The sequence below is a fragment of the Pongo abelii genome, chromosome 1 (genome assembly GCF_028885655.2).
Source record: "Pongo abelii isolate AG06213 chromosome 1, NHGRI_mPonAbe1-v2.0_pri, whole genome shotgun sequence".
NCBI lineage: Eukaryota > Metazoa > Chordata > Mammalia > Primates > Hominidae > Pongo > Pongo abelii.
Window position 1 is genome coordinate 91,383,467 of NC_071985.2, and position 16,990 is coordinate 91,400,456.

The 16,990-nt window shown below is 38.3% G+C and overlaps 1 protein-coding gene across 1 annotated transcript in view; it reads right to left on the reverse strand.

Moving 5' to 3' along the window:
• Positions 1-212: 212 nt before the first annotated feature.
• The window catches only part of IFI16 (interferon gamma inducible protein 16), a gene marked incomplete at its 3' end in the record, with an annotated part of 45,173 nt that continues 28,395 nt past the window's right edge, over positions 213-16,990 (reverse strand). The window contains 5 exon segments of the mRNA NM_001131692.1: positions 213-545; positions 1,634-1,825; positions 3,253-3,672; positions 5,752-5,919; positions 9,899-10,066. Coding sequence (NP_001125164.1) covers positions 465-545; positions 1,634-1,825; positions 3,253-3,672; positions 5,752-5,919; positions 9,899-10,066 — 1,029 coding nt within the window.

Below are 16,990 nucleotides of genomic sequence, written 5' to 3' on the forward strand. Positions count from 1 at the left end.
GGATTTCACGCTTACCTACCCCTTTAGCCTGGTTTCTTTCAGCAGAACACAGCCTGTTCATTCTTGACCAGGGCTTTACCCGGTAAAGATCACACCCAAAGTGTAAATCCAAATATTGCTTGAGGCCTGTGTGCTCCACCCTGATTTGCGGACCACAAACTATTTGCTTTTAAGCAACTCATGGATGGATTAAAGAGACTGCCAGGGAAGAATTCCTTTCACAAAAAAGATAATGTTTATTTATTTTTTTCAAATTATAGAAGTTGTGGATGCATAATATGCCATTTTAGAAAAAAAACTATAAAGAATTAAAAAAGCACTCCTAATATCCCATTCCATAGGATTAACAGCTGGTATATATGGTGGTGTGTATGTACAGTGTTGTATTTCAACCAGGTATATGTACATTTTTTAGGCACTTACACCTTATCTCCATAAACATTATCGTCAATGACATCCAGATTTTAGAAGAAAAAGTCTGGTGAAGTTTCCATACTTGAATCAGGATTGAGTATATCTTTCTTGTTTTTCCTGGTCTTGATGACCTTGAAGGAGAAAGAGATAAAGACAGACCAGTTGAGATGCTGGTGATCCCACATTTCTCCCTTCAATCACACTGTATCTCCTCCCCATGCACCATATCTCTTCCCCTATTCCTTTCTAAATGATTCTTTTCTCGCTCTCATCTATCTCCTTTAATAAATTCTTGACCTTTGAGTCATGCCTCTCTGTTTAATTGGGACAGTGAAATGAGATTTTCACTCCTACTTAGCATGAGTGCAAGTGAAAGAGCAGGAGATGTCAGGGAACAACAGGAGAGAGAAAGGAGCTGGTGCACCCAATGACAAGAGTTGAGGAGAGGGTTTTCATTGGGCAGAAAGGAAGGGGGACAGTACAAAAGGTATTCCTGGTGCAATTGCTATCAAAGAAGGTTTGAAATGTTTGACTGCTTGTCCTGAGAACTGGAGCAATCTGAGAGCATGTGTGTGCCTGAATATGTCAGCCTTTGTTTTGAACTGTTTGCCTTCCAATATTAGCCTTTGTTAGTGTTCCATGAACCCCAGATGAATGTATGGGTCAGTGTGGCAAAAAGCATGGACTTTGTTATGTAGACCCAGCTTCCTCTGTCTGATGTAAACCAGTGTATATATCTCACTAAAGGCAGGTACCTTTGTGATCTGATTTGCTCAGATGCATTCTTGGTAATTTAGGGCTGCTGTGAGCTAAGTTGATGACCCTCTATGGTAGACAATATTTCTCCCATTTCAAAAATGATGAACCTGAGGTTCCTAGTGTAAGTCTTTAGTCAACTAGAAAATCACAGAGCCAGCAGTTGAAACAAATGTGCCTTAACCAAACCCAAATTCTTATTAAATTATCTCCACGCTGTGGTAAAAGCAACCAATTCTTTCTTATTTAACTTAGGTATCGTAGCCTTTGAAAGTCTCTCTAATTTTTTTTATTATGATTACAAGTATCCTTCTTTAAAAATGATGGGAAGTTTACACCCAGTAAAGTGCATGTTCCTTTTCCACTTGCTAGACTCTCTGTAATAGTAGCAGTCTAGTCTTCTTAAAGTATAAACAAAACAATTTGCCACTTTGGAAAAATGATGTTCCCATAAAGTTCCAACCTTGATGTGACTATGAATTACAGATCTCAACTCCCCGGTATTCCCACTTTTCGGTGCCAATTCAAAGCAGGTGAGTTTCAGTTTATCTCCTTCCTCACAGTTGATTGTGGTCAGTCGTCCATGCACCACCACTTCCATCTTCCCTGTATTATCTTGTATTTCATAATAAGTGAATTCACCCCTTACATTTTTCTGCAAAAGAAAATTAACACTTATCTTCTGAAACTGGATCAATAATTTTCAAATCTATGAGAAATACAGGGTGTTTCTGGAAACTTGTCTTTGATAGAGTAAATAGAGCTGTAGGTCCTGAATAACAGGTACCAAATACCTTAAGATACTTGGTCTTTGAATCCTGCCTTTCAAATCCTCCCTTGAGCCTCTTTTGTTGAAGTTCTTTATCTGTAGGATTTTTTCTAGGAAAAAAAATTGATTACTTTCCTAATTCTTCCTGTATCCACATCAGCATAGCTGGGATTTTTTAAGGAGCTTGGATACAGAAAAATCTGATTAATTTGGTAGGTTTCTTTCACACCTGCCCAAGAGCAGAAAATAGAGGCTTTTTATGGCACTTTATAAGTTTGAGAAAGAATGCTGCAAGTCCTCATTAAGTAGACTGTTATTGCAATATGTAACTACTTCTTTCTTCTCCATATAGTCACTCTTCACCAATCTGCCCAGATCTCAAATCTAGATCATCCATCTAGTCACATTGTTGTGGTTTGTAGCTCATTACTTTATTCATTAATTCTACAACCACATATATATGCACAGTCATTTAAACAGAGTGTACAAAAACAGCACAATTAAAAGTAAGCCACCCTAGAAGACATATATAATGGAGTATGAAACAGTACTTCAAACAAGAAGTTAAATCAGCCAAGCATAATATTTACATGATGTGTTAAGACTGAAAGGCACACTGTAAGCCTAAGAATTCACCAAGCTTTTTTTTTTTTTTTTGCATTTTATTGCCCCATTTATAAATTGAGCAGTTAAGCTATGTGCCTTTTTTAGTCTTTTTGCTTCATATTTCTCTTATTATTTAATGCAGAAGTCAGTTGCTCTACAATCTCCTGATGAATTAATGAATGAGAAGAGGCAAGAAACTTTGGAGTCCAAATGATCAGAATTCTAGCTAACTGTTAGACATAGCTGCATTCTAAAGCAGAGTAGTCTATTTTATTTCTTACTCTGGTTGTCACAATCAAGATTCAGGCTTGGGAGAGCAACTCTTTTATTCACAATTAAATTAAGTTGTCATTGATATAGATGGAGAAGAACTCAAACAAAATCCTAAGGATATGTGTGTTGATATAAACTCTGCACTGTCCTGGACAAGGGTGGCTCTAAATAGATCATCATAGCTAATAAAATGCCAAGTTTCCTAGTGACTGTCTAAATAACTTGCATGGTGATACCTTAAGAAGAGGAATGTTACAATATAATGTACCCCATATCCTGAAATGAACTCTATTCAGTTATCTCTAGTGCTGGCGGAGGGGTGAAGGGGTTGATTTTCTGTGTCGAGTAAGTTGACCAAACTCTAGTTGACAAGTTAAGACTTTAAAAATTGGGGGTTGCAGGAGAAATTTTATAAAACAGTGGTGTGGGCTTACCTTATGTACCTCAAACACCCCATTCACAAAACTTCCTTTAGTTTGTGAGCAAAGCTGATTAATTTTAGGAGTTATGTTGGCACTTCTAATCAATCCTTTTGGGATCTCCATCTTTGGGTCAGCATTCACATCAGCCACAAGTGTGAAAGGATATACCTCCAGGAACCCATTGCGGCAAACATAATTTGATATGGCAATGATCTTCTTTGGGGTGAACTTCTCCTTTAGGTCAATATTAAAAACCTTCACTCGGAAGACTTCCTTCTCAGTTGCCACTGTGGCATGAAACATTTTCTTCTGCTCTTTGGGCTCATATACAAATGATTCTGTTGCGTTCAGCACCATCACTTCTTTGAGGTCACTCTGGGCACTGTCTTCTATGGAAACTTCTTCAGGTTCAGTCTGCAGTTTTGGTTTCCACTTAGAAGGTAGAGACCAAAACATAAGCACAATTAAAACAGGAAATACAGGGTCACTCTCTAGTGAGAGTCATCTCAGTCTCAGTGTTGGTCCTCAAGTATCACCTTAACTGGGTAAAGTAGGGAAAACTAGACAAAGATCACTGAGGTAGTATGATTTAGGTAAAGGAAGAAATGAAAAAGATGTAAGGAGTAATTTTATTATCTTCATTGTTTTATGAGAGTGGGAGGAAGAATATTTCTTTTTTAATGAGAATTAACCCATAAAGAAAAGGCATATCCCCTATCAAGAGGTATGGGGAAGCACAGGGTAAAGTCAAAGCTGCCATGAAGTGACTCCCAAAAGAGATGAGATTTTAAAAGAATCTCAATTTTACTCCTTTCTACCCAGGTCAGGTCATACTGAGCACTGCTGGTCCGTGGAGGCAGCTGTCGTGCCTCCATGTTCTGGTCTCTAGGACTCCCTTGATCCCTTCTTGCCTCCATACTTCCTCTTCCAGATCAGCAGCCCCTCCAATTCAAAGTGCTCTCCTACAACTCAGATAGTGCAGGCCACTGTGGAGAGAGGAGGTTAAAGAAAAGTTCCCTCCTGCCTAATATGACAGTGACCAAATAAAATAAAAATAGAGAAAAAAATCATATTACTAGCATTCAGAGTAAGGAATAGTCTCAACCACAAACCTTAGATTTCATGAGATTTCAGTTGGAACTCATTCTAGTAGATAGGGGCATTTTAAAGAACCAAATCGCGAAGCCCTTTCTAATGAAGCAGCACTATGTTGCAAAAACGTCATTAAGGCAGCCACTGGAAGACTCCACGAATTTCCCTAATCTGAAGGGGCCCAGGTTAGAGGCTCTCCAATCTGAATAATGGCAGGAACTAAAAAGAGTCATGGACTTGGAAAATTAGGCGGGAGGGGACTTTTCTTTAACCTCCTGTCTCCACAGTGAGGAGACTTTTCTGAGTTGTAGGAGAGCACTTTGAATTGGAGGGCTGCTGATCTGGAAGAGGAAGTATGGAGGCAAGAAGGGATCAAGGGAGTCTTAAGAGACCAGAACATGGAGGCAGGATGGCTGCCTCCACAGACCAGCAATGTGACCTGACCTGGAAGATGATATCGGCCACCTGTGAGTGATGGCTTTAACTCCGATGGACTTAACTCTAATGAACTCACCAATGTGGCCAATTTTCCATAACATTAGGAAACCCATTCCCAATGAAGTTAATCAGTATCAAATCACCTCACAATAGCCATGACATCAGTACCCTGACACAAGGTGCACAGGACCTAAGGAAATAATTATAAAGCTACTCTGAGGGCAATGAAAGAAGATCTGAGAGACATGTGATCTTACTATGTTCGTTGTAAATACACAGAATACTGGAAACAACATAAAGCCAAATAAAAAATGAGCATTTTTATAATGTATGGAATAACTGTGCAATTTTTCTAGTACAATAAAATAATTTAAATCTATATTGTATGATTGAATGGCAGTTCAAGATATATTAATAAAAAACATGGGTTATGGAAAAAATGTGAATGTGATTTACTCTGAGAGAAAATAAGACTCTTTGTATATACATAATGAAAGATATAAAATCAGAAAGACAATGTACTGAAATGTGGCATTAGATAGAGATTTCTGATAGTTAAAAGTTAATTATTTTTGCTTATGTACCTTCTTTTCCTAAATTTTTAAAGATATTGTTTGAGTTATAATGAATGAAAGGGAAAAAATCAGTGATAGTGTTATGGTGGCTCTGTTTTTTCCCACCTTGTTCTACTTTAAGGTATCATTTTCATGGTGTATTGAGCGAAAAACCAAAATGTAAGCCAAAAGAAAAATAAAACTAAACAAACATCTAATTATACCTGCTATGGAATAGAGATGATAATAATAGAATTTTAATTTTGGATAGGACCTCAAAATACACACTTGATAAATAAATGACTGATTTGGTTAAATTAAAGCATTGTATGTAGTAGGAGATTGGTGAGAAGTGCTTTCAAGGTTGTGTTAATCCCTGTCATTATATTGTAGCGAGGGGAATGTATTGGGAAGAGGGAACTTGTACCGTGGTTAAGAAACTGCTGCTTGGTGTTGATGGAGGCATCTGAGGAGTGTGGGGATAGCTCTCAGCTGGGCCTATGCTGGTCATGAACGGTCTTGGAAAATGACTCTCTTCCTTCAGTATCTGCATCCTCATGAAGTCATTCATTTTGGAGATTGTGTCTTCACTTTTCTAAAGGAAAATAGATGTTTGTTCTTTTTCTCTAGTTAATGTTTTTCAAGATCAGATGAAACACATCTTTTCCTTTTTTCTTTTTTAAATAGGATGTTCACTTTGCCAGTTTCTCTTTTTTTTCCTGAGTTGCAGGAGGAATAATAGCACATATTCAGATACTTCTATCACTCAGCCTTCTCTCATCCCAGTCAGGATTAAAAACTCAGATAACTGAAATTGCATTGTTTGGGGATGGAATACTCAGTCTTCACGTCCTGTAAAACTGGACTGAGTTATTTGGTCAGGTACAACTCTTAGGGCTATTTTGGGGGCAGCATGGCTTACAATAAAGTTGGCTACATTTATGGACATTTATTAACTAGGTCTTTCTCATCAGTTAGATACACAAACCAGTCTCTCTCAAGTGCTCTTCAGCATACAAGAAACCCAGATCTCCATCCTTTAGGGAGCTCTGATCGTAGCCATAACAGGAAGATTCTCTCAAATTCACAATTCCTCAGGCAAGGTTCTATGATCACTACAGTGTGGATCAGGTGATCAGAATCTTTCAGGGTTTTTAGCTGTATTCAGAACAATTTAATATTCCACCAAAAGCATTCCCATTAGCTACATTTTTATACATTTTTCAAGTAAGATTGGAGAATATCTCTAAAATCACATACTTTGACTACCTTTAATTAAACTAATGGAAGTCCAAAAAATATTCACCCTATTTGGCCAATTTGGCACATTATTTTAGCAGTTTTGCCATTCAGTAACCTAATGTTTTAAGTGGCAATTGTTGATAGAGAGGTACACAAGAGAACTGCTTGTAGTGAGCTCACATGGAGAACAGCTTCTTGATTAGAACAGTCTCCGACGACCACTGAGCACCTGGGCTATGGAAATAAACCCCAAACAAAACAAACAAAATTGATTAAAAATAAACTGCAGACATTTTAACATTTGCACACCTACCGTGGATTCAGTCTATGCTCATTAAATGTTCACATTTTAAATGTTAACATTTTAAGTTCAATAAGGCTGCATTTGAATCCTGACTCTAATACTATCTGTGTGACCCTGAGGAAGATTTCTTTGCATCTCAGTTTTCTCACATGTGAAATTGGACTAGCCATAGCATTTGTGTATGATGTTATAAAGAATTAATTAGGTAATGTGCACAAAGAATGGGTTTTAGAGTCCAGAGTTCAGTAAGTGCTCAATAAATAAATCTTTGTTGCTATTATTTTTCGACGATCTATTAGGGGTTTGCGTGTCTGCTCTGATGAACAGATATTTCATGCTTTATGATGCCCTTGTTGATGGAAACCTTGTATGGAGGTAATATAGGAAGCATAATATGAGAGAAGCCCCTCTATTCAGATCTGCCATGTGTAACAATGTAATTTTATTGACAAGATTGTCTTGACATATTATCTTTTAAAAATAAGTGAAATCTTAAAACTCTCATCACAATAGCCCGGTTTGGATGATGAAATTATAATCTTTGTTTGAATAATATTTTAAAAGTGCAAGCATTTGTTTTCCCTCAGAGGAAATCCTCCTCCACCCTACCCTGTTCATGAATTACGCCCTTCTGTACTGTTCACTTCAGGATACGTAACAGCATAAATCAAAGGTAATAGTCTTGTTTCTGGCTTTGAATTAAAAAGTCAAAAACTCTATTATAGAAAAACTACTTGGGAGAAGGTGTGATGTATAAGAGCAAGGATTCCCGGCTTACATTGTGAATCACAGACTGATTGGTCAGACACCATTTTTGCAGGCCTCCTGTGAAGATGGCTGGATCCCAGAGAAGAAATGACTACATGGTGTGTTTAGGTGGATGAGTCTGCCTTGGATCCTGTGCTTTCAGAGCAGCAGAATGATTCCTATGCAAGTAGAAATGATTGTGCTGCATATTTAGGCAGGCAAGATCTTAGAAAGTGTCACTTCCAAGCCAGTATGCATGGACAGAGTAGTTGTCTTATGATGTCTATGTATGTCATTGCAGTAACAGAGAGACAGTGGGCCTGAGATTTTCATGACTACACATGGGCTCTACCTGTGGCCTTGATGGCAAGTCCCAAGATGGCAACAGTTACAAGCAGCTAGTTCTGCCCAAGAAGAACCAGGAAAGACTATATAGGGGGAAATATGAAATCTTGAAATTAATAACTAAAAAAGTACTCTCTAAAAAATTGAGAAAACCCATATGTAGAAAGCCCGTCCTCAACTGACATGTGTGGATGGTGCTCGGGTCTACAATCTGGGCCGGGGGCAGCCTGGGGCTTGGGCGAGAAACGACATTGGAGAATAGTAATGTAAATCTTAGTGTTTCCTATCCTTCAAGTTGCCGTGGGTCAGTATTTCCCTGCCCATACTTTCCCCTGCCCATTCGCCCTGGGTGTAGGCCCCATAGCGCTGGACTGTAGGTAATACAGGGGGTGATATCAGAGCAGAACAAAAGGCAAGCTGGGATAAGGGTTGATACACACAAGTGTAAACTCACTTTCCCACCCCTGTATTGTCTTCCCCTAGGAAAGGGTATCTATAACCTACATTTATTGCTGAGTAGGGAAGAAAGTCATAGGTTTATTATAGCTATGATAAATGCTGTAAAGAAATAGGTACCTATGAAGGCAAACAATGAGAAAACATGATCTATTCTGGGAGGAGGGTATTAGTGAGAACTTGCTCAAGGAATAGATGAGACTGGTACCTCGTGGTTGAAGTTATTTGGGGATAGAACTGAGATGGAAAAATTTGATATCAAAGGAAGTATCGAAACCTTTGATGTGATTAAGAGCATGGATACTGAAACTAAACTCTGATGTATGGTGATGGTGAGAGAGCAGAAGAGAAAGGATTGCAAAGAAACTGGAATGTAGAGGATGAACACATTGGTATAGTAATACTGGTGGAATTGTTATTCAGGAAAAAATAGCAATTATTCCTGTTCATATCTCAAATCATTGTATGTTGTTTACTTTAAGGGAGACATGGTAGAAGATATGAAATATAAAAATGTTATCCTTCTGGTTTTCAAATCAAAACCAGGAATAACCCATATCACACACAAAACTCATCAATGTGGCCAATTTTCCATAACATTAGGAAACCCGTTCCCAATGAAGTTAATCAGTATCAAATCACCTCACAATAGCCATGACATTAGTACCCTCACACAAGGTGCACAGGACCTAAGGAAATAATTATAAAGCTACTCTGAGGGTAATGAAAGAAGATCTGAGAGATGTTTGTTCTTATTATGTTCATTGTAAATTCACAGAATACGGGAAACAACATAAGCCAAATAATGTAGGATCATTTTATAATGTATGGAATAACCGTGCAATTTTTCTGGTACAATAAAGTAATTTAAATCTATATTGTATGGTTGAATGGCAGTTCAAGATATATTAATAAAAAGCATGAGTTATAGAAAAATATGTGTAATGTGATTTACTCTGAGAGAAAATAAGACTCTTTGTATATACATAATGAAAGGTGTAAAATCAGAAAGACCATGTACTGAAATGTGGCTTTAAAGATTTCTGATAGTTAAAAGTTAATTATTTTTGCTTATGTACTTTCTTTTCCTAAATTTTCAAAGATGGTATTATTTGAGTTATAATAAATGAAAGAGAAAGAATCAGTGATAGTGTTATGGGTGGCTCTGTTTTTTCCTACCTTGTTCTACCTTAAAGTATTATTTTCATGGTGTATTGAGGGAAAAAGAAAAATGTAAGCCAAAAGAAAAATAAAATTAAAAAGACATCTAATTATACCTGCTATGGAATAGGGATGATAATAATAGAATTTTAATTTTGGATAGGACCTCAAAATACACACTTGATAAATAAATGACTGATTTGGTTAAATTAAAGCATTGTATGTAGTAGGGGATTGGTGAGAAGTGCTTTCAAGGTTGTGTTAATCCCTGTCATTACACTGCAGCGAGGGGAATGTATTGGGAAGAGGGAACTTGTACCGTGGTTAAGAAACTGCTGCTTGGTGTTGATGGAGGCATCTGAGGAGTGTGGGGATAGCTCTCAGCTGGGCCTATGCTGGTCATGAACGGTCCTGGAAAATGACTCTCTTCCTTCAGTATCTGCATCCTCATGAAGTCATTCATTTTGGAGATTGTGTCTTCACTTTTCTAAAGGAAAATAGATGTTTGTTCTTTTTTTCTAGTTAATGTTTTTCAAGATCAGATGAAACACATCTTTTCCTTTTTTCTTTTTTAAATAGGATGTTCACTTTGCCAGTTTCTCTTTTATTCCCTGAGTTGCAGGAGGAATAATAGCACATATTCAGATACTTCTATCACTCAGCCTTCTCTCATCCCAGTCAGGATTAAAAACTCAGATAACTGAAATTGCATTGTTTGGGGATGGAATACTCAGTCTTCACGTCCTGTAAAACTGGACTGAGTTATTTGGTCAGGTACAACTCTTAGGGCTATTTTGGGGGCAGCATGGCTTACAATAAAGTTGGCTACATTTATGGACATTTATTAACTAGGCCTTTCTCATCAATTAGATACACAAACCAGTCTCTCTCAAGTGCTCTTCAGCATACAAGAAACCCAGATCTCCATCCTTTAGGGAGCTCTGATCATAGACATAATAAGATTCTCTCAAATTCACAATTCCTCAGGCAAGGTTCTATGATCACTACAGTGTGGATCAGGTGATCAGAATCTTTCAGGGTTTTTAGCTGTATTCAGAACAATTTAATACTCCACCAAAAGCATTCCCATTAGCTACATTTTTATACATTTTTCAAGTAAAATTGGGGAATATCTCTAAAATCACATACCTTGACTACCTTTAATTAAACTAATGGAAGTCCAAAAAATATTCATCCTATTTGGCCAATTTAGCACTTTTTTTTAAGCAGTTTTGCCATTCAGTAACCTAATTTTTAAGTGGCAATTGTTGATAGAGACGTACACAAAAGAACTGCTTGTAGTGAGCTCACATGGAGAACAGGTTCTTGATTAGAACAGTCTCTGACCACCACTGAGCACCTGGACTATGGAAATAAACCCCAAACAAAACACTGTATATTCAAAATTGATTAAAAATAAACTGCAGACATTTTAACATTTGCACACCTACTGTGGATTCAATCTGTGCTCATTAAATGTTCACATTTTAAATGTTAACATTTTAAGTTCAATAAGGCTGCATTTGAATCCTGACTCTAATACTATCTGTGTGACCCTGAGGAAGATTTCTTTGCATCTCAGTTTTCTCACACGTGAAATGGGACTAGCCGTAGCATTTTTGTATGATGTTATAAAGAATAATTTAGGTAATGTGCACAAAGAATGGGTTTTAGAGTCCAGAGCTCAGTAAATGCTCAATAAATAAATCTTTGTTGCTATTATTTTTCGACGATCTATTAGGGGTTTGCGTGTCTGCTCTGATGAACAGATATTTCATGCTTTATGATGCCCTTGTTGATGGAAACCTTGTATGGAGGTAATATAGGAAGCATAATACGAGAGAAGCCTCTCTATTCAGATCTGCCATGTGTAACAATGTAATTTTATTGACAAGATTGTCTTGAGACATTACCTTTTAAAAATAAGTGGAATTTAAACTGTCATCACAATAGCCCGGTTTGGATGATGAAATTATAATCTTTGAATATTTTAAAAGTGCAAGCATTTGTTTTCCCTCAGAGGAAATCCTCCTCCATCATACCCTGTTCATGAATTACGCCCTTCTGTACTGTTCACTTCAGGATACGTAGCAGCATAAATCAAAGGTAATAGTCTGTTTCCGGCTTTGAATTAAAAAGTCAAAAATAACTCTATTATAGAAAAACTACTTGGGAGAAGGTGTGATGTATAAGAGCAAGGATTCCCGGCTTACATTGTGAATCACAGACTGGTTGGTGAGACACCATTTTTGCAGGCCTCCTGTGAAGATGGCTGGATCCCAAAGAAATGACTACATGGTATGTTTAGGTGGATGAGTCTGCCTTGGATCCTGTGCTTTCAGAGCAGCAGAATGATTCCTATGCAAGTAGAAATGATTGTGCTGCATATTTAGGCAGGCAAGATCTTAGAAAGTGTCACTTCCAAGCCAGTATGCATGGACAGAGTAGTTGTCTTATGATGTCTATGTATGTCATTGCAGTAACAGAGAGACAGTGGGCCTGAGATTTTCATGACTACACATGGGCTCTACCTGTGGCCTTGATGGTAAGTCCCAAGATGGCAACAGTTACAAGCAGCTAGTTCTGCCCAAGAAGAACCAGGAAAGACTATATAGGGGGAAATATGAAATCTTGAAATTAATAACCAAAAAAAAGACTGTCTAAAAAATAGAGAAAACCCACATGTAGAAAGCCTGTCCTCAACTGATGTGTGTGGATGGTGCTTGGGTCTGCAACCTGGGCCGGGGGCAGCTTGGGGCTTGGGCGAAAAATGACATTGGAGAATAGTAATGTAAATCTTAGTGTTTCCTATCCCTCAAGTTGCCGTGGGTCAGTATTTCCCTGCCCATACCTTCCCTGCCCATTCGCCTTGGGTGTAGGCCCCATAGCGCTGGATTGTAGGTAATACAGGGGGTGATATCAGGGCAGAACAAAAAGCAAGCTGGGATAAGCGTTGATACATACAAGTGTAAACTCACTTTCCCACCCCTGTGTTGTCTTCCCCTAGGAAAGGGTATCTATAACCTACATTTATTGCTGAGTAGGGAAAAAGTCATGGGTTTTTTATAGCTATGATAAATGCTCTAAAGAAATAGAAAGGTACCTATGAAGGCAAACAATGAGAAAATATGATCTATTCTGGGAGGAGGGTATTAGTGAGAACTTGCTCAAGGAACAGATTAGACTGGTACCTTGTGGTTGAAGATATTTGGGGATAGAACTGAGATGGAAAAATTTGACATCAAAAGAAGTATCCAAACCCCTTGTGTGGTTAAGAGCATGGATACTGAAACTAAACTCTGATGTATGGTGAGAGAGCAAAAGACAAAGGATTGCAAAGAAACTGGAATGCAGAGGATGAACACATTGGTATAGTAATACTGGGGGAATTATTATTCAGGAAAAAGTAGGAATGAATATTCCTATTCATATTTCAAATCATTTTGTGTTGTTTATTTTAAGGGAGACATGGCAGAAGATATCAAATATAAAAATATTATGCTTCGGGTTTCCAATCAAAACCGGGAATAATCCATATCACACACAAAATTTGTGAGAGAACCTATCATCAGTAAGAATAAAGCTTTCCTGCAGAGCTACTGGATCATATAAAGGGTAGTCAGACAGGTTTTGCCTCCTATGGGGCTGGCTGGACACCAGAAGGAAAATGGCTGTACCGGAGGTAGAAGACATATGATCCTGGCTGAGATTCCTAAGCTAAGGGAGGTTTAGGTGCAGCAGAATAACTCATATGGCTACAGAAATGGACACATTGCTTATTTAGAAGGGTCGGACCTAAGAAAATGTCACATGTCCCTTTTAAGCCAGTATGTAGGAGAAATCAGAATTTTCCAGGAATATTCACTTATGTCTTTGAAGTAGAAGACAAAAAAATGGGTCTGAATTATTAACGAGTAGGTATGGGCTCCATATATGATTTTTTCAAAATCCTCCTTTTTATAGACTCTTCCCTCTGCTAATGTCTCTGGATACTGACATAACTTTAGTTTCCTCAGCCCACATTTCAGCATACACAGGACCAGGATTATAGTCTTCGGTCTGAAATGGTCAAGACTCAGATGACTGAAGTTTCTTTCACTGGTCTGAGATTCTTGGATCTATCTGTGTTGTATGCTGATCTGAGACCACTTAGTTAAAGCACACCTCTTAGTGTCATTTTTTGGTAGATAACCCTTCCTGGTGATGAGGGGAGCATGACTCAGAGTAAAATCAGCCAAACTGAGGAGTATTTATAAGTAAACCTGTATCATCAAATGAGTACACATACAGGTAACAGTTATCTGCTCTTCAGGCTCTAGTACACCAACCTCTCCAACTTTTTGTTTAGCAAACTGATCTTTGCTGCAAGGATCCTCTCGAAGCTACAGTTCCAGAGGCAGGATTATGTTGCCCTTGCTGTCTACATGAGGCAAACTGAAATCGTCAAGATTCTCAATCGTAATCACAGGGGTTCCAGGTTCCACCTGGGGAATTCCCAGTAGCTGGCTTCTTACACTTTGTTCAAGTGAGGACAGAGAGTGTCTGCAAAATTATATACTTTGACTACCATTAATTATAATAGTGAAAACGCATTTCTAACCATTTACATGTGATGTCCATTTGTCATTGTTTTTCTCACTTCTGGCTTTCACTAATATAATTCTATTGCACCATTAGCTGAAAAAGCGGTAGGTGAGAGGGCTGCAGGAGCCTGCTGCAGTGCTGTGGCTCTCTGATGAGAACAGCCTCTGACCACTCTTGTGGACCTCCTCCATCACTGAAAGGCTGCAGAGTTCAGGTTATTAAACAAACCCAAGCCTGACACTGTCTATTCTGAAATGTTAGTGTACACATACATGTAAATATACAAGAGACAATTTTAAATCTTCTCTCTCACACTGGAAAAAACATTATGCCAAAACTATGAATGCTAGTGTTCTCAAATGTGAATTGAGACTAACAATATCATATTTATGGGGTTGTAATGAAGAATAAGTTACATAATACACATAGCTAATAAGTTTAGAGCCTAGACCCTAGTAAATGCCCAACAAGCAAAAATATAATTATTGCCTTTGTTAATAATGGCCTGTGCAGGATTTGAATTTCTGCCTGATGCACACATTTTCCATGCTTTATGTTGACTCTGTTGATGGATACCCCAGATCAAGGTGAGATGAAAATCGTTTTATTAAAAATGCTTCTCTATTTAAGTATGCCACATGTAGCAATGGAATCTTATTGAAAGGAGTATATTTCTAAATTTAGAACATAAAATTTTTTGTTCAGCATTTAAAACTACATACTTGGTAGCATGAGTAGCTATGAAAACACTCAAACAATTTAAGAAAGAAAAGATTACCAACATGCTTCTCTCTGAACCCATCCTCTACCAGCTTTAGCTCCCAGAGGTAAGGACAGTCTTGAATCATGATGAATAGCTCTAAAAATAGCTTTTACCACACAACGCATTTATTCTTAAGCAATATGATATTTAGTTTTATTAGTTTCAGAGCTTACAAAAATGTTATTATACTATTTAAAATTTACTGTGATGTGCTTTTTCCAATTATTATACGCCTCATATGCATCTGTGATGCATGCATCTGCAGCTTATTTAATTTCAATTCAACATCATGTTCCCTAATTTACCCATTCTCGTGACATACGTCATGGGTTCTTCCAAGATTTTTCCAGTTCACGTGATGCTGCTGTGACTATTTGTACACATTTTATTTATTCATATGCCCAGTTGGATTCACAGCATTGGTAAAATATGCATGTTTTCAGGTTTAAGATAGCACCAAATTGGTTTTCAAAATGTTTGTACTAATTTGTACCTCTTCAGCAATGGTTCCCATTGCATTATACAATGCAAATACACCTTTGAAGAGGCACAAAGGATGATAATAGTAAGCTAGTGATTTGGCTAAGAAATGGCTGGATGGGGTTTATGTAATTTTCTGTGAAGTCTGAGGATGGCTCACTCCTGGAGGTTTTCTGAAGCCAGAAGTTTGCAGATGCAGTTTCAAGTCTTGAGAAGATTTTATTCTATTGAAGTCATCAATTAGGGTGATTCTGGCCTCCAGGTTCTCAGGAAAAGATTGAGTCTTTTCTGTCTTGCGGTTTTCGGAATGAGATAGAACCCAGCCAGGAGCAGTGGCTCATGCCTGTAATCCCAACACTTTGGGAGGCCAAGGCGGGAGGATTGCCTGAGGTGAGGAGTTCAAGGCCAGCCTGGCCAACATGGTGAAACTCCGTCTCTACTAAAAATACAAAAATTAACCAGGCATGGTGGTGGGCATCTGTAATGCCAGCTACTTGGGAGGCTGAGGCAGGAGACTCACCTGAAACCGGGAGGCACGGGTCGCAGTGAGCTGAGATTATGCCACTGCACTCCATCCTGGGTGACAGCAAGACTCTATCTCAAACAAACAAACAAACAAAAACCTAATATATCCATGTCTATATCTATGTAGGTTTGGGTTTCTTATTTTTCCTTTTATTCTGTTTTCACTATCATCTCTCTGGTATTTTCTATGGAAGAAGAGTATAAATTTAGATATCCTAACTCCTTCAACTGTACACTCACAAACCAGTATGATAGCCTTCATCCTGTTGGTTGAAATTTTATTGTTGTGTGATTAGGTCCTGGCTCTATTTCTGCTGAAAATCCATCTAGGCCAACTTGGTTAAGCCCCTCCACTGAGGTTATTTTTGTTAAATAACCCTCTCAGTTTATAAGGGCAGCAAATTTCAAAACAACATTACCCAAAGTGATAGAAGCCATTCTCATCAAGCAAATACACAAACTGACTCCTGTAATTTGCACTTCAGGTTCCAGGAAACTCATGTGTTGGTTGTTTGGGCATACTGATCCTCTCTTTGCTGGAAGCATTCCCTGAAAGCATCGTTCCAGGGGCGGGATTCTGTTGGTCCTGTGGTGTGCAACAGACATTCAGAATCCTTCAGGATTCCCAACAGTAATCAGGATCACTCCAAATTCCACTAGGGCATTCCCAGCACCTGTCTTTTTACACCTTGTTAAAGAAAGGATAGAGGGTGTCTGGAAAATCATGTGTGACTTCCTCTAATGTCACTAATGAAAGACTTTAAGAACATTTAAGCTGCGTGCAGTGGCTTGCGCATGTAACCCCAGCAACTCAGGAGGTTGAGGCAGGAGGATCACTTGAGGCCAAGAGTTCAAGATCAGCCTGGGCAATATAGCGAGACCTCATCTCTACAAAACATTTAAAAAATTACGCAGACCTGGTAGCGTGCACCTTTAGTCCCATCTACTTGAGAGGCTGAGGCAGGAGGATCCCTTGAGCTCAGGTGTTTGAGGTTGCAGTGAGCTTTGATTGCGCCACTGCACTCCAGCCTAGGTGACAGAGTGAGACCCATCTCCAAT